This window comes from Aquarana catesbeiana, linkage group LG01 (assembly GCF_042186555.1).
Source record: "Aquarana catesbeiana isolate 2022-GZ linkage group LG01, ASM4218655v1, whole genome shotgun sequence".
In the NCBI taxonomy this organism is placed as follows: Eukaryota; Metazoa; Chordata; class Amphibia; order Anura; family Ranidae; genus Aquarana; species Aquarana catesbeiana.
In genome coordinates this window covers 217051102-217073115 of record NC_133324.1, presented here as the reverse complement: position 1 = coordinate 217073115, position 22014 = coordinate 217051102, and the positions used below count along the sequence as shown (strand labels likewise).

The window sequence follows — 22014 nt, the reverse complement described above, 5'->3', positions numbered from 1 at the left end:
GTGCTCAAGATAACATAACACCCACCATAGAGTAGAAATTTCCATTTGGGTTTATTTCAAAGAATAAAACATACATACACTCACATTGAGGAAAATGCAGATGCACTGAAACGCGTCATCTATCTAACGTCCAGATGCCATTTCCGTTGTCTAGCTTCCAGTGAGCTGTGCACTCCACACTGGTCCTTTTCTGGTTCTGGCTTCCAGCGTCAAAGACGGACTATGTACAGCCCTCGCTGACACCCTCCTCTGCTCCCTCCATGGTAGCATAACCACCAGCCGAGGATTGGAGACCACGGACTGCCTCTGAACATCCTTTAGACAGCGTCCTTCTCACCCCTGAGACCCCCTTACTGTAAACAGCTGCGGTCTTTGCCTACGGACCATCTACATATGTATACATGCCTAACTCTTATTGAGTATTTGTGAGTAGCCCTTTGGCCACCTTTTTTTATTTATCCATTAAAGTTGCATCTTATACTGCACTTAGATTGGTGCACCTTGTTTCTTTTCCATATTGCCTTTCAGAGTTATTGCTTCTACTCTCAAGGGAGCTGCCTCTGGTGATTATCATCATTTTTATTGAACTCTGCATTGAACTTTTAATTGTTATTTGGGACTCTCTTTTTTATATACATATCATCCTTTCCAACTCTATATATGTGTATATATATATATATATATATATATATATATATATATATATATATATATATATATATATATATATAATGTTTTGACACCACAAGTTTTCCACCACTGAAAGTCATAGTCATTATTTTGTATATATAATTTTTATTGCTCTCCATGTTTGGTTGGTTTTTGCGCCATTTTCTCCCCCTTTTTTTCTATACACTCACATTAACACAACACTTTCCAAGCATGTACTGTACAGTGACAGATCGGGATTGCATCTGGCTTCCGGCACCCAGCTCACTCACATCACTCAGAGTCTCGCCCTAATGCGTTGCACCACACATCCCATGGCTTACTCCTCCCACGCCCAAAGCAGCCACTTGCAATGCTCCTTTTTCCTCTTCCTCCTCCTCCTTAAGGGTACATTGCAGACACTTTAATTAAATATTGCTGCTTATGTGCCCTTTTTCACCTCAACCTTCTGTTAGGGTGCCACTAATGATTCTTTTTCATCCTCCTCAAGGATGTAGAGCAGCCACTTTCCTTTCTAGTGCTGCTCATGCATCTCTTTTCCTCTCCTTCCTCCTTCTCAAGGGCGCAGAACAGCCCACATTTAAGTTGCTACTCATATGCCCTTTTCCATCTTCTCAAGAGTGCATAAAAAAATGCCAGCTTTGCTAAAACACCCTGTTAATGTGGGTTTGTGGTCTGTGCTAAACCACAATGTCAGGTACTCAGCCACCATTATTTTCCCCAAAAGGCCATATGACAGGTACTATTCAATCACACAGAAGGCTATCCCTGCCCTCCACCAGCAAGTGGAATATCTACAGGGGGTAAACCTATGGCCATATGCCACCCATACTTCCATAAAACAAGGGGAAGGACAAGGGGAAGGGCAGGCAGCAGTAAATAGTGGAGGGGGGGAATCTTACAGCCAGGGGGAAGGACAGGCAGCAGAAACATTTAGTGCATAACCCTACAATCATGAGCTGCCCACCCTTTCCCAATAGAAAAAAAAAGATCAGGCAGCGGTTCTGCATGCAGAGGTAGCAGATTTAAAAAGTATTTTTAATTTAAGCCCGGGTTCACACCTATGCAAATTAGATGCGGCTTACACTGCATCTAATTCGCAGGACATTTTAAAATACATTCATATGAATGCATCTGGTTCACATATGTGCGTTGCATTCGCACTGCGCATTGCACAAAAAACGTGTGCGTTTTCTGGGCATTGTGGTGCGAATTACGAGCCCCTTTTCTTCTATGGCAAAGCATCTGCTTCGCAGATGCATTGCGTTCTGAACATGGATTTTCTCCTTCTCCTTACTACACCTCCCCCTCTCCCCCCCCTCTCCCTCCCCCTCTCCCTGCTCACTGATCCTGAGCTAAAACACAGAAGAGCCTTTGAACAGGAGATTTTTATCTCCCCAGTGAAACCTGAGCTTCAATTCGCACCGCACATGTGTGAAACCGGGCTTAAGGTTTACTTTTTCATTATCATTTTTAGTTTTTTTTTATCCTCATAAGGCCACCCCTGCCCTTGTGAAGAAAACACAGCAATACAAATTGGGTACTAGCTTGATAAAAAGGCAACCATAGATGTAAACCCAACCACTAAAATCACATAAGCTTTTACAATCGGTGATACGGATAGAAAGGTCCTTGTCTGGGCACATTTTGTTATGGAGTGACAAATCTCTGCCCCTGTTTCCCAATCTCCTGCCTCTAAAAACACATTATATATAAAAAAAAAAAAAAAAGCTTCTGTGCTGTGTACATTGATCAGGTATATTATGCTGTCTTTTAAAGGGGAAGTATAGCCAAGGCTATTTTTGGCTATACTCCTTTTGGGATCACAGGAGTGCAGTTAGATTTGCACTCCTATGACCTGTTTTCAGCCAACAGTGGGCTAAAGCCTGGACCGGCACCTGGCTCAGCCTCTTACTGAGCCACTGGAAGACTGAGTCAACCATTCCCGCCCCTCCTCAGCTCAACGTTCCACTCAGCACTGGAGGGGCAAAGCAATATGCCCTGTCAAAAACACATGCAACCTCTTATGACTGTAGACAGTACATGTAAACAGACTGCAAAGAAACTGGAGGACACACATCATCAATATATAGATGTAAAAATCTATCGCTTTTCCAATATGCCCTGTCAAAAACACATGCAGCCTGTTATGACTGTAAACAGTGCATGTAAAGAGACTGCAAAGAAACTGCAGGGCACACACCAGTGTATAGATGTAAAAATCTATCGCTTCTCCTAACCTCCGAATCCCCCAGGATACACAGCATTTTGCTACCTAAAGGACATTTGGTAAGGGTTTATACCTACTTTAAGAGACCAGTGCCTACAAGTTCTACACTAATCTTTACCTACGCACTTTATCAGCAGCACCCTAGCCCTATGACAGCTAAGCAGATTTTCAATTTGACTGCTGGAAACTCCGTTTTTCATAGTTTGGGGACTGGCATATAACACCCCTGTTGTTGGCCATTCTAAGAAACAGGATCTAAGTGCAAAGCCACTGAGTGCATTATTGGTAGTTTCTTGCAATGACAGTGAGCTGCTGAATTAAGTCACCATTTCCCTTAACTGCAAACAAATTGGGTTCACCCTGATCCTGTGCTCTACTTGAATCTAATCCCTCTTTTAGACAAAGCATCAGTGACAGTTGTATCTTGTTTGATATGCTATTTCCCAAACACAATTTATGAGGAGACAGCTGATGCCAAAAGGAGTATTTCTATGTGCTAATGTCTAGTCCAGTTCATTTTAAAATCACTCAGCTGTTCGCAATTACTGTTGGCGTTGTACGCATAAACAGAAATTGAACAGAAATTCAATATGAATAATATAGTAGATATGCAGTAATGTGATTGAACACTTTACATGTTCGCAGTACTTTATGTTAATGGATATGATGATGTGCATTATCAGAATAGAAAGTCTATTTAAACCGTGAGGCTCTGGATTTTAATTTGACTTGAAGAGAACAATGGCAACATCCATACACAATGATCTAATCATATTAACCCTATCCTTTAATTTGGCTGTTTACATTTTCCTAAATGTTTTGACCCTACTGCTGAGCAAAAGAGAGATTTCTAAGCATGCTAACTCCCTCACCTCTGGAGAAGCAAGGATACGGTAGCAGTCACATCATACCAATACCGATGTTTCTATGGGTGCTAATACATCATTAAATGCAGGGATATATCCTACCTTGGTCTAGGTTCATACATGACACCCAAAAGAGACTCATGTACTGTAATGTATATGTGGAATTATAACAAACCCTTAAATAACCAAGGTGGAAGAGAGTTGGGGAAAAGTGTACTGTGCTTGTCTATTTGTTTATTTTTAATAGCTATAAAAAATGTGCCATTTTATATTGGAAAATTATCTCTTAAAGTCAGTCTAAAGCCAAATTTTTATTTCAATTTTACATTAAAATAGAGTAGTGAGGAGTTATGAACAGTCCTGCTGAAAAATTTACATTCAATCAGCGCTTGCAGTCAATTGTCTGCAGCTCTGATAAATGTATTCTATGGCAGGGGAGTCCCGCTGTCCGAATACAATGACAAAGCTGGGAGGATTCCCATATACACATCAAATATGTGAATGGGGGATTTGGGTCATTTTTTTTTTTTTATTTGATCTGTTGGCTGACTGAAAAAAATGGACCCATGTATGGCCAGCTTTCATTTCTGTCTGCGTCTCCATTAAGGAGGGCCACCTCCTTTTTCAGTCCTGATCACCTGCATTTAATTATCACAAGTCCAACAAGGTCAGAATGAACCAAGTCCATCGTCCACAACAAAGCATTGCCCACGAAGGACCTAGCCTGCAGGGCCAAAACAAGGCTTCCTCATGCTTCCAAGAAGAGTGTAAAAATCTCCCACGAAACTCAAGTGCTGATTACTTAAGGGGTTCATAGAATTACTCACTAGGATTAGCAAGTGAACAAACTAGAACATGGGCGACATCAGAACTTGTCATGAGTAATCTTAGGGCTTGCATGAACAGAAACAATACCTGGGCAAGGCTGATTATAACATTACTTGGACATACTTCACTAAAAGTAGCATCTAGGCACAATGGACCAGGACAGGCAAAAGAGTGGTAAAACAGTGGCAAGTAAGAAAACTGTAAGCAAGAAAGGAAGCTGTGCAGCAAAGACAATGACCTACTAGGGCAGAGACAAGGGGTTGTGCCAGGAGCAGCTTTGACAGGCACAGGAGCATGTGACATGCGCCTAGCACTACAAATACAGGAATGGAGGGGAATCCTTCCAATGAGGATGCTTGTGTCTGTAACAACGCTCTAAGAGGGGATTTCCACCACATTGGAAAGGTATCCTCCAAATTCCTATTCTTAAGGAGTAATTGCAGACGAAAGGTACAGCACTTTTTTTAGGGCATTGCTTACTCACAATTTACATTTTAAATGTTCCTTATAACATAACGAATTTCATTTTTTTATTCAGTTCAACTTTTTTTTGTGTCTGCACAAAAAAAAACAGTATATCCCCATAATAATTGAGGAGGGGGGCTATGCTTGGGGTTTGATTAGAGCAAAGGCAGAGTTGTCAGTTCACCCAGGGAGTTAGTAGATTACTAGTTTTCTGACAGGATCAACAGGAAATTTTCTTTACATGTTGACAAAAGAGTTGGTTGATGTGAAAGGTATATGGCTATAGTTAAGGCCACCATTGCACCATCATTTTGCACTGAAGTGCTTTGCTGCCAGTTAAATGTGTATATAACCTTTAAATTAGAGGAATAGCTGGCGCCCTAGTGTCATATTTCAGTCATAGTAAATGGCTTTGATTAGTTGTAAGTAATGCTGGGATGTGAATTTTGTAACATTTCCTGAGCAGTTTCATTCCTTGGGATTAACTGAACAGGCATTTCCTTCAACAAAATTATATTTCTGAACTTAATGTGGTCAGTTCATGCAATGGTTTAGGAATTCCTGGACATTGAAACATTTTGGAATTTACAACTATTAGCTTTATTGAAAGTGTTTTCTTTTATATCCCACAAACCAGCTCAATTTCAAAGAACATTTTTATTTGAAAATTGGAATCATGCGGCACTAGAATAAGCATATTCCACAGTAGACAGATACTGTACCCACAAGATTTGATTAAGCCTGCCCATAAGAGAAAAAGTATAACATTTCTTAAAAGAAAAAAGAATTAAATGGAGTTCAAAGATCGATATAATGTCTGTTAAGGATGTTAAACATAAAATACTTGTAGGTGTGCATAGGCACAAACATGGCAATTGTAAACAGTACTATTTATTTGGTAGACCATACAGTTCTTCAGGGGAATAAAGTAATGTTTTTATAAGAAAGGCAGTTGTACAGTCATACACACTTACAGATCACGGGATGCCAGTGGAACACTTCCCTTGGAGGGGGGTGGTGATTCTACTTGTTCAAAAGAATGGACTCCTAACTTCTGCGTTACTTAAAATGTATCCAAAGCCAAAACTTTTTTTTTAATGTTTGGATAGAGCAGGGGTAGGCAACCTTTTGCGCCAAAAAATGTTTTCAAAGAAATTGAGCGTGCTGATTTTATAACAAAAAAATGTCAACTTCACACTCAGAATCACAAAAAGGATTTTTTATAAAGTAAATGCTGTAAACCACTAGTAGTAGTGAGAAATTAACATCCTGCACTCTCACGCCTCAGATCAGCCCCAATTCCTGCAACTCCACACCTCAGATCACTGTCCTCCCCTGCACATCTGCCCCACCACTATAACCCCCTGAACATCTGCCCCACCACTGTAACCCCCTGCACATCTGCCCCACCACTGTACCCCCCTGCTCATCTGTCCCACCACTGTAACCCCCTGCACATCTGCCCCACCACTGTACTACCCTGCACATCCGCCCCACCTCTGTACCCCCTGTTCATCTGTCCCACCACTGTAACCCCCTGTACATCTGCCCCACCACTGTACCTCCCTGCACATCTGCTCCACCTCTGTACCAACATGCTCTTCTGTCTCACTGCTGAACCATCTTCTCATCTGTCCTAACACTGAACTTATCTGTTCATCTGCCCCACCACTGTACCCCCCTGCTCATCTGTCCCACCACTGTAATCCCCTGCACATCTGCCCCACCACTGTACTACCCTGCACATCTACCCCACCACTGTACCCCCTGCTCATCTGTCCCATCACTGTAACACCCTGCACATCTGCCCCACCACTGTACTACCCTGCACATCTGCCCCACCTCTGTACCCCCTGTTCATCTGTCCCACCACTGTAACCCCCTGCCCTTCTGCCCCACCACTGTACTACCCTGCACATCTACTCCACCTATGTACCCCCATGCTCTTCTGTCTCACCGCTGAACCATCTTCTCATCTGTCCTAACACTGAACTTATCTGTTCATCTGCCCCACCACTGTACCTCCTGCACATCTGTCCTACCTCTGTTCCCCATACTCTTCTGCCTCACCACTGTAACCCCCTGCTCATGTGTTCCACTAATGTACCTCCTTTCTTCTCTGCCCCGCCACTGTACCCCCTGTACCCACTGCTCCTCTGCCCTACCACTGTAACCCTCTGCTCATCTGTCCCACCAATGCACCTCCTTTCACATCTGCCCCAACACTGAACCCCCCCTGCTCATCTTTCTCACCACTGTAACCCCCTTCTTATCTGCCCCATCACTGTACCCCCTGCACATATGCCCCACCACTACTGTACCCCCTTGCCCAATCAATGTACTCTTTTCTCATCTGCTCCACCACTGTACCTCCCTGCACATCTGCCCCACTGCCATATCCCCATGCTTGTCTGTCTAACTACTGAATCACCTTCTCATCTGTCCTAACACTGAACCCATCTGCTCATCTGCCCCACCACTGTAACCTGCTTTCTCATCTACCCCACCAATTTACCTCCTGCACATCTGTCTCACTTCTGTTCCCCCTGCTCTCCTGCCCCACCACTGTAACCCCCTGCTCATCTGTCCCACCAATACAACTCATTTCACATCTGTCCCACTGCTCTACCCCCTGATTTTCTGTACCACCACTGAACCCCCTTCTCATCTGCCCCAACACGGAACCCCCCTGCTCATCTGTCCCACCACTGTAACCACCCTGCTCTTCTGACCCACTGCTGAACCCTCTTCTCATCTCTTCCATCACTGTACCTCCCTGCACATCTCTTCCACCGCTGTACCCTCCTGCTCCTCTGTGTCACCTCTGAACCCCTCCTACTCATCTGCTCCACCACTGTACCCTCTTCTCATCTATGATATGCGTGATATGCAGAGTGGCGAAAGGAAGCAGAGATGAGACACATCTACCTGTCCTGGCACACTCATCCTGCTGATCCACCTCTCACCTCCAGCCCACGTGCTTGTATGTGATGTATGTGATGTCACATACAAGCATCTGAAATGGATGCGCAATAATGAGCTCAGGTCAGGGGCATTTTCTAAAAGCAGTGGGCCTGTGTGCAGGATTATAAGTTGGGCCTCCGCAGCTGAGAAAAAGTGCGCTGCAGCAAAAGTTTGGTGTGACTTTCATTGCACTGAATACTGGCTGTGGCTTAAAGGGACACAGAGTGCAGGGGTTCAGTAGTAAGTGACGCAAAGGTTCAGGAATAATTTCAACAAAGTTCCCTAAAGCTCAACAGTAATTCTACAAACTGTCACCTGATTGTGGTTTTCTCAATCAGTGAAATCCCTTCTTTCTGAGATTGGTAGTGGCAACCAAGCAAATCATCTTCCTCCCAGATGGTGGACGGGGCTAGCAGGACTGTGATTGAGTTTAGCAGTGGCCAATGACAGTCCTTCTCCTCCTGAAAATAGGTGCCGCCCCCCCACCCTAGCAGAACTGCACCCAATCTCTTCCCCATCACAAAAGCTGACAATCGCAGCTACAGCAAAGTTAGAGAACCAAACAATGTTTCCCATCTTTTACAATGTGTGGGGGCACAGTGCCTCCCCCTCAGTGCAGGTGCGGTGTGGGGAACGCTGAAACTGGAATGCATTAGTGTCTCAATGACACTTCCCTGCGCTGCTCTGCTGATGGGGAGGGAGTCGAATTCCGGCAAAAGAGGCTTCCAGTGCCACTTGCGGCACCAGTGCCGGGGGTTGCCTAACCCCGGGATAGAGTGATGAATGTTTAGACTCCCTCTTGGGAGTTATGGAACTACTTTCTTTTGCTTGCTTGCTGATATTATATGTATTACAGCTCAGTCACATTGTACAATATGAAATTATGTGATGACTGACACTTTTGGTTGTTGTAAAAATGATTTATTATTCAAAAATAAAAAGAAATCTATGGAATGGAAATTTTAAAAAAATCAAACTCTCAAACAATCCTACCCCTGGCCTCCCTAAATACTCTCACTTTTGAATTTCTTTATAAAACTGGCAGACAAAATCTCTATAGCAGGAGCTTGACAAGCCCCAAGAGTGATCATTGCTTTGACTGATGCCAGCATTTCATGGATAGTGACTAGCCAGCATACATAAAACTACCTTTCATAACTCCCCAGCCTGAATCCATAGGTGATGTGGTGCTCCCAGGAAGTCACGACTCATCCCCCCATTGAGTCCCTTCTATCTTCCTCCTTCTTTCAGTTGGGAGCTTTATATGTATCACCTCAATGCTGTGTAAAGCCCTGGACAAACCCCCATAAAATTTTGGAAGGATTCATTATGTTTAAACACCCTGTTACTACCCTCTACATTTACTTGTTAATATTATATTCATCCAAGATCAGCCACAATGTATGCCATGGAATGATGACTCTGACAATTCTGGTTGTTGTAAAAATTCTAAATAGTTTAAAAACAGATACAAATTTAGTGAATGGAAATCCAACATTTTGTACCTGTATCAGGAATTAGAGGTAAAATCTTCTAGTGGGGACACTAGCCCAGTCTTACTGTTGTATTTTCAGGACAGGAAGTGGTGTAAAATCTCTCCAAAGAGATAGCAAAAAAACCTGATATGCGTTTTAACCACTCCCTAGAGCATCCAAAAATATTGATTTCAAATACCTTTTGATTTTTGAAATTTATATAATTGCAACGAAAAGGGCTGATCATTTTGAAGTAAGGGAAAGCCCATACTAATTATAAATAGTCTAATAAAAAGAACAGTAGTTTTGTAAAACTAAAACTAAGCAGGACAGGCTGCTGTGAGCTGAATTTTACAGAACCATCAACAGGGGTACAACAACAGAGGTAAATGCAATTGACAGTTGTACACTTACCTCCCTCAGACCCAATATTCTGATTTATATGGAGATCATCTTTAGAGGAGCAGGGTAAAAACAGCATATTCTAATTATATGGATTAGGTGAATACCTAATTTGCTATCAACTTAAACAACATCAGTTAACATATCAAGAGCTAAACAACTTTGCCAGAGTTTCTCTTTAAAGAAATAACAGAGGCAGTTGTGTTTGCATAAAAAAAACAAAGCCCTAGTACTTCTATTATATGTAGTTGTATCATTTTATGTGTATAAATTATGTTATTTTGCTGAATATTTCAAAGACATAATGAATCCCATGTAACCATATGTCTTCTTTAACCCAACAGACATTGATGAATGCAGCACTATCCCTGGTATTTGTAATGGAGGAGAATGTTCCAACACAATTGGTAGCTATTATTGCATTTGTCCTCGTGGATATCTCACATCTGTTGATGGCTTACACTGTATTGGTAAGAAAGATAGTATATTATACTTTTTTACAGTAAGGATAAAGTAAAAGTGGTAACTGATCTGTATTTACTTCTTACAAAATTCAAATGGTTCATGTAAAAGTTATTTCATGCCCTAGTTTTGTCATACATGGATAGATCTTCAATTAAATTGGTAATCAGACATTTGCATGTCTAGATCATAACACCATGGGTTTGCCACAAGTCACTGTCTGCACTTGTAATTCTTTGTTATTGCTTCAGGGTTAAACCCTTCAATGCACAGTTTTTAGCTTAGACATAGCAGGTGGTTTATATGGATGACCTTAATGGAAAGGAACTGGATATGACAGTTCTTATGTCATCTATAAACAACTGACACTGTTACAGAACAGGCTTCAAAAAATCCACAATGCTTGATCAAAATACTAACTAATAAGGACATTATCTACCATGCTTGCCAATTACTTTCTGTGTATGAGGTCATCTTTGAGCCCCATAGGCAAATACTAGAGACATTGGCATAATCCTCTGCCAGTGGATCACCTAGTTGGACATTATCATGACTATGGTAGCATTTTATGCTCTCACTTGGTAAATGAACACAGCATCAAGAGCTGCCCATGTATGAACATGTTTACTATGTAAATTAGGGTTTTGAAGTGTCTTAACCACTTCCTAACAAATAGAGCTTTCTTTTGGTGGTATTTGATCACCTCTGCGGTTTTTATTTTTTGCGATATAAACAAAAAAAGAGTGACAATTTTGAAAACAACACAATATTTTGTAGTTTTTATAAATAGATACTAAAGCGCTGATATGAATAGTTAAAGTGATGTAAATAGTGAGAAATAACTAAATGATATAAGCTGCAACCAAACTAATAGTGTTCTGACACTGTATCTAAAAGTGAAAATCAAATGTATTAGTGCGCTAAGATCAACCTCCCACCCTGCTGACTGGATAATTAATAAACATATAAATGTGATAGGCCGTTATTGAATATCAAATAAGTGATATGTGCTAAAAACATACTAAAAACAAATTATCCCTATATTGTCCCATTTTGGGGGACTTTTTGAAGCTATTCTATTGTGTTTTGCCATGGTTTTCTGTTAATAACTAATTTAATTATAACCATCCATTAGTCCTCACTTTTCATTTTATACATATATTTTTTTGCTAAAAAAAAATCTTTAATTAAACAATAGTGAATAAAAAAACCTGAGACATATCAACAATGTTGATAGTGTGGTTAACTCTTCAGAGTTTTGGTAAATATTTGAATAGCCTCAGTAACACATTGGCAAGTGTAGAAGTAAACTACAGTTTATATGGAGGGAAGTCTTGCCAGGTTAAATGAAATGTGTCAGTAAATCTATCATCTAGATTAATATACCTGTGAATAAAAGCTCCTTAATTCAAGAACTACTGTGCCTTTGGGAGTGGGAGAATGGCTGCTTTTTTTTGTGACAGGACTTTATAAATATAAATTCTTTAGAGAAGAATATTTACTATGAAATTATTTAATATACTTAAGGTGTATGAAATATACTGCAGTAATTGCAATTACAGACACATACAAGCATTTTTTTCACATGATAAATCTATTGTCTCTGAGTAATCCTTAATTTTGAAATCCTGAACTAGACATATCCTATATGTATAGTAACTTATAAACTGTTTATGTCTACTTATCACATTGTGTCCTTAGATAAACCTTGCATTGTTTCCCTGTACTTCATCACTGTTCAGGTCACTTGAGGTTCCACAGATGAGAATATCCTCATTCTTCATGATTTATCCAATATACAAGTGCATTAAACGTGTATAAACAACTTAAAGGAACATTTTGAATGAACCCTGATATTTTTTATTACTAATTAGGTCAAAGGGATTGAGAAACAAGAGCAAGAATCATTATTTTTTTGCCTTGGTTGTATTTGTTTGGCCGGGGGCTGCTGTTACACACTACTCTGTTGAAAGCTCACTCTCATCTAATGGGTTTGGTTTGGATGTAAACCAGAAAGAGTTTGTAGTATGCAAGGGTTCAGATGCTGAAGATTAACATCCACCTTTGTTTGTGGTGTCCCTGTGCTGACAGATGGAGATCTCTGAAGCCAAGATATGTTAGTATATACTGACACTGGGATTTATATAAAGCAATCTAAAAAGTGCAGGCAAACCCTTTATTACTTCACTTGGTTTAAAATATGCCTAACTGTACTTTGTCATTTTGGCTGTATGGCTTTTTGGTATAGTTGGTTCTATAGTTCAAATTATCTTACATTAATGTGAAAATTCATACATTAATGTGAGAAAAAATGGTAAATGAATTCCATGTTAATGAAATCACATATTTTTTTCTTAAGTGCATCAGCAGGTTAGTAGTTAAAGAAAGAAAAGTATTTTTGTACTGTGTAATGCCCTACAACTGCTAGGCCAGGCAATATATCATAACAATAATAATAATAATGATCCATATAGGCTATACACTACTAGCTTTTGCCTACTTTTGAGTTAAGCTATAAATATCAAATGAGTATTATATTATTATTATTATTATTATACAGGGTTTATATAGCCACAACAGTTTGCTCAGTGCTTTACAACATCGGGGAAGACAGTACAATTACAATACAATTTAATACAGGAGGGATCAGAGGGACCTGCTTGTTAGAGCTTACAATCTAGAAGGGAGGGTCAAGTAGAACAAAGAGTAGTAGCTGTGGGAGATGATCAGATCCACAGGACAAAATTAAAATACAGTTATTAGGTCTGGGTAGGATAGGCTTCTCTGAAGAGGAGGGTTTTCAGGGATCGCCTGAAAGCTAATAGAGTAGGAGACAGATGAACAGACTGGGGTAAGGAGTTCCATAAGCTTGGAGAGGCTCTGGAAAAGTCCTGGAGACGAGCATGGGAGGAGGTGATGAGAGAGCTAGAGAGCAGGAGGTCTTGAGAAGAACGAAAAGAATGAGTAGGTTGGTATTTTGAGACTAGGTCAGGGATGTAGCTGGAGGCAGAGTTTTGGATGGCTTTGTAGGTAGTTGTTAGTATTTTGAATTTAATTCATTGGGTGAGCGGAAGCCAGTAGAGGGATTGACAGAGAGGAGTAGCAGAGACAGAGCCGTTGGTAAGGTGGATGAGTCTAGCAGCAGCATTCATGATGGACTGAAGGGGGGATAGAGTATGCAGAGGTAAGCCAGTGAGGAGGGAGTTGCAGTAATCAAGGCGAGAGATGACCAGGGAGTAAATTATCAGCTTTGTTGTGCCATTGGTTAGAAAGGGGCGTATTTTGGAGATGTTGCGGAGGTTGAGGCGGCAAGATTTGGACAGTGATTGGACGTGGAGCTTAACCACCTCAATACCGGGCCAATTCTGACACTTCTCTCCTACATGTAAAAATCATAATTTTTTTGCTAGAAAATTACTCAGAACCCCCAAACATTATATATGTTTTTTTAGCAGACACCCTAGGGAATAAAATGGTGCTCATTGCAACTTTTTATCTTGCACAGTATTTGCGCAATAATTTTTTAAACGCCTTTTTTCTTTTTTTGGAAAAAAAACGGTTTCATGAATTAAAAAATAACAAAACAGTAAAGTTAGCCCAATTTTTTTGTATAATGTGAAAAATGATGTTACGCCGAGTAAATAGACACCTGACATGTCATGCTTTAAAATTGCGCACAATTATAGAATGGCACCAAACTTCATAACTTAAAAATTTCCATAGGCGACGCTTTAAAACATTTTACAGGTTACCAGTTTAGCGTTACAGAGGAGGTCTAGTGCTAGAATTGTTGTACATGCTCCAACGCACGCGGCGATGCCTCACATGTGTGGTTTGAGCGGCGTTTACATATGTGGGCGGGACTTACGTGTACGTTCGCTTCTGAGCGCGAGCTACCGGGGACAGGGGAGTTTTAAAATTTTTTTTTTTTTTTTATTTTATTTTTTATTTTACTTAATTTTTTTTATTTTTACACTTTTTTTTTGATTACTTTTATTCCTATTACAAGGAATGTAAACATCCCTTGTAATAGGAATCTATGTGACAGATCCTTTTTATGGAGAGATGCGGGGTCAATAAGACCCCACATCTCTCCTCCAGGCTGGAAAGCATGAGATCGGAAAAACATTTTTTACCGATCTCATGCTGACAACCACGATCGCGGTTTCGGTTATTTCCGGGTACCCTGGCGTGACGTCATAACATCGCGCCCGGGCCTCCGACGGTCATAAAGATGACTGGTGACCATCTGGTCACCAGAAATCTCTTATCGTCCTCATCCGGCGCCGGCCGATTCATTCTCCGGGCTCCCGATGGCACGGGAGAGCCCAGAGAAGCACCGGATGGCGGCGGGAGGGGGGGTGTCCCCTCCCGTCGCCTATAAGAACGATCAAGCGGCGGAACTGCCGCTATGATCATTCTTATCGTGCACAGAATCGCCGGCTGAAAATAATGATATCTGAATGATGTCTGTAGCTACAGGCATCATTCAGATATCCCCCCCAAGTACAGGACGTTTATATACAGTGGCCGGTTTTGAAGTGGTTAAAGGAGAGTTCAGAGTCCAGGACTACTCCTAGGACCTTGTCATGTGGGGATGGGCTGATATCGATTTTACAGAGAGATCAGAGGAAGAGGCACGTGGGGGAGGAAAAATGATACATTCGGTTTTGAATAGATTAAGTTTGAGGAAGTGGTGCGACATCCAGACTGATATATCTGATAGTAAATTAGTGATACGTGAAGAAACTGAAGGAGTGAGTTGAGGGGTAGAGAAAATAGATTTGAGTGTCGTCAGCATACAGACCATATTGGAAGCCTTGGGAGGCTATCAGCTGACCCAGGGAACAGGTGTAGATTGAAAATAGGAGAGGTCCAAGAACAGAATCTTGGGGGACCCCAACAGAGAAAGGAAGAGGAGAGGAGGAAGTAGCATTGTAAGTAACGCTAAAGGTCCGGTCGGATAAGTAAGTAGAGAACCAGCGAAGAGTACAGTCAGGGAGACCAAAGGCGTGGAGTTTTTTGAGGAGGAGGGGGTGGTCAACCGTATCGAAGGCATCAGAGAGGTCCAGGAGTAGGAGAACAGAATCGCGTCCCTTAGTTTTGAGAGTTAGTAGATCATTTGTTAGTTTTATGAGAGCAGTTTCTGTGGAATGTTGAGGGCGAAATCCAGACGGAAGGGAGTAAGCTCCAATGTCTAAAGGTGTCCTTTTATATTTAATTCTACTTAATTTATATAGCAGATAAATATTCCATAGGAATACAGGAAACATGGATAATTTATCCCTGCCCTGGTGGACCTTACTAGTTTAGCCTTTTGTCACTCATAGCCAGTTTGGGAGGACGTGAACTCACTTATTGGTATGTTTTTAGATGAGAAGAATAATCCATTACAAGCATTAAACCCTATGTAGATGGAGTACTTGTGTGAATGGAACACAGCAGCACTACAATTTTCAGTACTAATCACTAGGCCACCACGTGCCAAACAAAATATTATTATTCTATTAGTAGAATTCTTATCATTCTTAATTACTATGTTAATATAATGACATGACAGCAGTATAACAAACTTGTTTTTACAGCAACCTAAAAGGTGTTGGACAGCTGTAACTGCCATATATATTGTATAGGGTTTAAAGTATGTTTAAAATCAAATTTGTTTTAGGGAATGCTTAAAATCCCTTTTTCATGCTGTCTTTGTCTGACTGGGGAGACTAACCTTTACTTCCCTCACATACGTTTTGGGGTTTATATGCTAAATGCAGATAGGCTTTTCACTTTGTAAGGGAATATCCAGAGCTTAGTAAAGCTGTGCAGAATTTATCATCTGACCATGTGCATGCAAAAATGCTGTTTTATTTTTTTCATGATTGGGTATTCTTTGAAGAGTGAAACTTCACTACATTCACTTAATTCTGGGGCAGATTTTTTGCAAACTGTAACTTCCCTTGCAGAGTGAACAGGCTATTTGGTTTTGAAGTAGGTGTTATCTGTGGAAATACAAACTGTATGAATATTTTAGCTTCCTTTAACCGGTTCCCGACCGGCTCACGCAGATATACTGTGGCAGAATGGCTCCCCTGGGCGAAATCCCGTACGGGTACTTCCATTCCTTTAGCGGCCACCAGAGGGCACATGCACCACCGGCCACACGAGATCGCATGCACGACAGCCAGCACAGGGATTTGTGTGTGTAAACACACAATTCCCTGTGCTGTCAGGGAAGAGGAGCCATATTATTTGTTCCTACTAAGTAGGAAAAATGATATGTCTCCTCTCCTAGTCAATCCTATCCCCCCACAGTTAGAACACACTGAGGGAACACACAATTAACCCCTTGATCGTCCCTAGTGTTAACCCCTTCCCTGCCAGTGACATTTACACAGTAATCAGTGCATTTTTATAGCACTGATCGCTGTATAAATGGCAATGGTCCCAAAAATGTGTCAAAAGTCTCTGATCTGTCCGTTGCAATGTCTCAGTACTGCTAAAAATTGCAGATCACCGCCATTACTAGTAAAAAAAAATAATAATAATAAAAATGCCATAAAAATGCCATAAATCTTTCCCATAGTTTGTAAACACTATAACTTTTGCGCAAACCAATCAATACACGCTTATTGTGATTTTTTTTTACCAAAAATATATAGAAGAATATATATTGGCCTAAACTGATAAAGATTTTTGGGGATATTATTATAGCAAAAAGTGAAAAATATTGTTTTTTTTTTTCAAAATTGTCGCTCTTTTTTTGTTTATAGCGCAAAAAATAAAAACCTCAGAGGTGATCAAATACCACCAAAAGAAAGCTCTATTTTTTGGGGGAAAAGGGTGCAAATTTGGGTACAGCGTTAAACGACCGCACAATTGTCAGTTAAAAACGATGCAGTGCCAAATTGTAAAAAGTGCTTTGGTCAGGAAGGGGGTAAAATCTTCCGGGGCCGAAGTGGTTAAGTGACATATTCCTGACCTCATTACTGTGTTGAATTATGATAATGTGTACCCCAGTAACTTACATCTTTTCATGATAATCAATTGGTAAATCAAGGTATTGTAGCTGGAATCCCAATCTTGACCTGGTCCACTTACTGCTGATAGTAATGATGAAACTGCTGGAACATTAGAATGAGTCATCCATATGAAGATGTGTGATTTGTAATTAAGTATATGCTGTGTTTTGTTTTTGCATAGATCAGAGGTCAGGTACATGCTACTCCAGTCTTGTAAATGGACATTGTGCACAGGAGCTGTCAGGCAGATTTACCAAAATGCAATGCTGCTGTGAAGCAGGACGATGTTGGGCTTTGGGATCCATTCCTGAACTGTGTCCAGTCAGAGGTTCAGGTCAGTAACAAATTCTGAAGCTATTTGTTTTCTTTCTGCTTGGGTTTTCTTCTTTCTTTAATAAATAATTTTACCTATTTCATAGTAATCTAGTAAACCAGGGGTAAAAAATGCAAGCCACTTTTATTCAGAAAGTCTACTTGTAAAGTAACCTTCATAATGGGAAAATGTCCCCACTGGTAAAGTATATCCTCACAAACTAGTTGTGCTTATTTTTTGTGGATTGGCTGGACTTAATGGTTTTTATTTTAGTGCCATCAATACATTTGTTTGGTTGGCACTACGTTGGCTAAAAACAAAACTAAAAAAAAAAAAATCATTGAGTGGTTGAACTGTCCAAGGACACATTTCAAAATAATTAATCTTTAGGAATATTAAGACCAGAGCCACACATATGGCAGTAAAGGGTTTTTGCTTTTTTTTTCTAAAAGAAAGTTGAACCTTCCTTGGTTTAAAAACACTAAAACACCCAGTCATTTTTTTTTCAGATGAATATCGGAGGCTTTGCATTGATGGGGTTCCATTTGGGGGTCCCAGAATAGATGGCCCAGGAGTATTTGGACCAAATGTGTTTGGACCTGGTGGAAATGGATATATCCCTCCTTTACCAGGTAGAAATGGTTTTCATCCCAGTGTAGGTGGAACAGGAATTGATGGAACTGGTACTGGAACAGGAGCAGGAAGAGGTGTTGGTGAGTTACTGTTTGGTTCTAAATATGAATTCAGAAATTCTGTGTGGTCATTCTAGTTTAAATGTAAATGTTATGGGGAGATGAAATGTCTCTATCCTTATGTCATTTATAGAGATTGTGAACAAAGAAATTATTATCATTAATGTTATACTATTTCTTATTATCACTAATATTGATAACATGTGTATGATCGCTAATTACACTTTTCTAAGTAATAACACTTTAATTATTTTTAAATGTGCACACACTGAGTGCAGTGAGCCAATTGTGTAAGATGTGGTAGCAATTTAAAATGTTTACATTAAGGCTGCTTAACTTTTACTTCTGATAATGATGATTGGTACTTCTGGTGATGATTAGTAGTCTACTAAGAAGTATTGTGTTTAAAAGAGTTAGTAATTGTACTCCTTACCGTGCAAGTGAAAAGAAAGTCAAAACTCTCACACCTCTATATGTCTTCAGTTAGTTATCATTATCTATAATTGCGCTATACAATCTAATATGCACCAACATTTGTAATCTATAAGAGGCTTGGCATAGTTAGTACTTATTTTATATGATATAAAATGTAAAAATATCGATTGCAGTACTGACTAACACTTACAATATCAAAGCAATACCCTTACCCTAATCTGACTTTATATGCATCTTGCCTGGCCCATTGCAAGTTATTATTAAGAGATCAACAAAGCTCAGCAAAGATGTCTTACTAATGTGTCCATGATAAGGATTTACTTACATAGACCAGTCTGTGCTAATAGGTTTAGTGCACTATAATGGCTCTGACTGATAATTAGGAATATAAATTCAGTTTATTAGCATAGGGATTCTTACTAAACTTTTTTAAAATTGTACAATAGGGGAATGACGTACTCTTAAATGTTCCTTACAGATAAATAATGCAAATAATCTTCTGAATGTGTATAAAAAAAAAACTGTTTTATATCATAGTTTGTACTTGACTGTGTACATAACGGTGGGCTACTTGATCCTTTTATAAAACTGCTAAGAACACTAGAATTTGTAATACTTGGTTATCAGAGACTAGAGGCTTGTTCTAAGTTTAATGCTGGGGAAAAGCATGTTTTATAATTTATAGCAAACAAGAGGTACATAACAGGTTATAACAAACAAGAGGTACAATTTACTCCAAATAATAATGTGATTTGGTAATGCTAACATGTGCCCTTTTGAGATTTGAGGAAAACCTGTACTGAGTAAAATCCTGTGGCTGCCATAGCTGACTACCTTCTGGAAATTCTAACTGCCTGGCTGTCTGACTTTAGTATTTTAAGACACTCACCTGGAACCAGGACCAATGTGGGGACAAATGTTTCCATCCTATGGCAAAGAAGGTTGCCTTCGGCAGTAAAGCTGTTTGTGTGATCAGTGATGCTGAGCCCATAAAAAAAGCAGACTTAGCATCACAACAGAGTTTACTGACCATTCAGAAGCTTTCTGATACACCTACAGTGCTGTGCTCAGCAACACTGAATCTTCACTTTCAACAAGTTCCTAGTCACTTGGGGACTTGGGTGCTGCGACTGCCTGTGCAACAGAGGCATTGGCCAGGCAGGCAGCTCAGTAACTCTGAGCCTGTAATTTTAGTAGGCTCAGCATTATTGAGCTACACTGAGGATGAAGTGTCTTATATGGATACTCTGGCCTCAGTGACGTCCCCCCCCCCCCCCCCCCCCCATCTCACTATGCCTTTCTGAGTGCCTTCCAAGGTAGCTGTTTCAATTGGCCCCATGGCTTCATGTGAAATCAAACTCCTAATTTGCATACTTATTCCAGGTAGACAAATAGGAAAGTAATGAAACCTTTGAATCGATATGACAGCCAGAGAATTAATATTTCCCCAATGGAAGCCTTCGTATTGTCTCAATAGAAGTATCTTTTAATGGTACATTCATTTTGTATCTTTTCTTTAATTTATAATTTGAGGTATAACTATCTGAAGTACTATATATATCACTGAATATAACAATTAATACTGATAATACTAACACAAATGAAAAAAGATAGTATTATAAAATGATAACACTATAATTAATGTCATGTTCACTTTTATGTGAAATATGCTATTAACAAATCAGTAATTAAATATTTTCTATTTTTATCATAGCAACATTAAATCAGACAATAGATATATGCAAGCAATACCCAAATCTTTGCTTAAATGGACGGTGTATACCTAACCTTAACAGTTACCGATGTGAATGCAACATGGGATATAAGCAAGATACTCCCACAGAATGTAATGGTATGTATGCACTATACTGGGCTTTATTAGAGGATGGAGTCTACTCAACTGGCTTTTTCCTCAGTAAAATATTTTCGCAGCAGTGAATCCCTACTAACTGTAACTAATGGCAGTCTTTTTAGAAATAACTGCCGATATGAATTGTTACAAATGCCTTGTACAATCAGTCAATGTAGTGGTAATGTGCTCGTATGAATTCTCCCTTGTAGCGGGTGGTAAAGGAAAACTCACTAAGAGCCCTTTCACACTGAGGCGCCTGCAAACTAACCTGAAAGTGCCGCTGCTTTGTCTACAGTGTGAAAGCCCCGAGGGGCTTTCACACTGGAGCGGTGCGCTAGCAGGATGGTAAAAAAAGTCCTGCTAGCAGCATCTTTGGAGCGGTGAAGGAGCGGTGTGTGTACCGCTTCTTCACCGCTCCTGCCCATTGAAATCAATGGGGCACCGCGGCTATACCGTGGTAGTTTTTAACCCTTTCTCGGCCGCTAGCGGGGGTAAAACTGCCCCCGCTAGCGGCCGAATACCGACGGTAAAGCGCCGCTAACAATAGCGGCGCTTTACCGCTGATGCCGCCCCCACCCCAGTGTGAAAGGGGCCTAAACTGCCAACCTAAAATATTAAAATATTTAAAATATTCTTTTTTAAAATATTGCAGAAATACTTGTAGTGAAAACTATATATACATTTTCAACAGCTGTGTAATCTGTAAACAATGACCAGTAAGCCCTGGTTCACACTGAAGCAGCGCGACTTGCAGCGCGACTGCTCCAAGGCGACCTGGACACGACAGGGGCGGCGACTTGCAAAACTACTTCTATATAGAAGTCTATGCAAGTCGCCTCAAATCGCCTCAAGTCGCCCCCAAAGTAGTACAGGAACCTTTTTCTAAGTCGGAGCGACGTGGTTCCATTGAACAGAACGGGACGCCACTTATCAGGCGACTAGGTCGCCTGACAAGTCGTCCTAGTGTGAACCGACCCTAAGAATGCCAAAATAATATTATAATAATTATAGTAACTTTAATGAGCAGCTAAGCCCCAGATTGTGCAGCCAAGGTTATCTTAGAGTCACTTTCTATTTTTTCTTATATATATTTTTTTTTTTTGCTAAAATTCAATTTAGCTAAAAGGCAGATTTAAAAGTATATCAAATCATGTCTAAATATACAGTCAGGTCCATAAATATTGGGACATTGACACAATTCTAATCTTTTTGGCTCTATACACCACCACAACCTGCAGACTTTCAGCTTTAATTTGAGGAGTATTTACATCCAAATCAGATGAACGATGTAGGAATTAAAACAGTTTGTATATGTACCTCCCACTTTTTAAGGGACCAAAAGTAATGG

The 22014-nt window shown here is 40.2% G+C and overlaps 1 protein-coding gene across 1 annotated transcript in view; it reads left to right on the top strand.

The window, feature by feature from the left end:
* The window catches only part of FBN2 (fibrillin 2), a 320766-nt gene that overhangs the window by 134055 nt on the left and 164697 nt on the right, over nt 1-22014 (top strand). Inside the window, exons 8-11 of the mRNA XM_073625060.1 lie at nt 10244-10369; nt 17556-17708; nt 18197-18400; nt 20529-20666. Coding sequence (XP_073481161.1) covers nt 10244-10369; nt 17556-17708; nt 18197-18400; nt 20529-20666 — 621 coding nt within the window. The remainder of the gene's footprint in view (nt 1-10243; nt 10370-17555; nt 17709-18196; nt 18401-20528; nt 20667-22014) is intronic.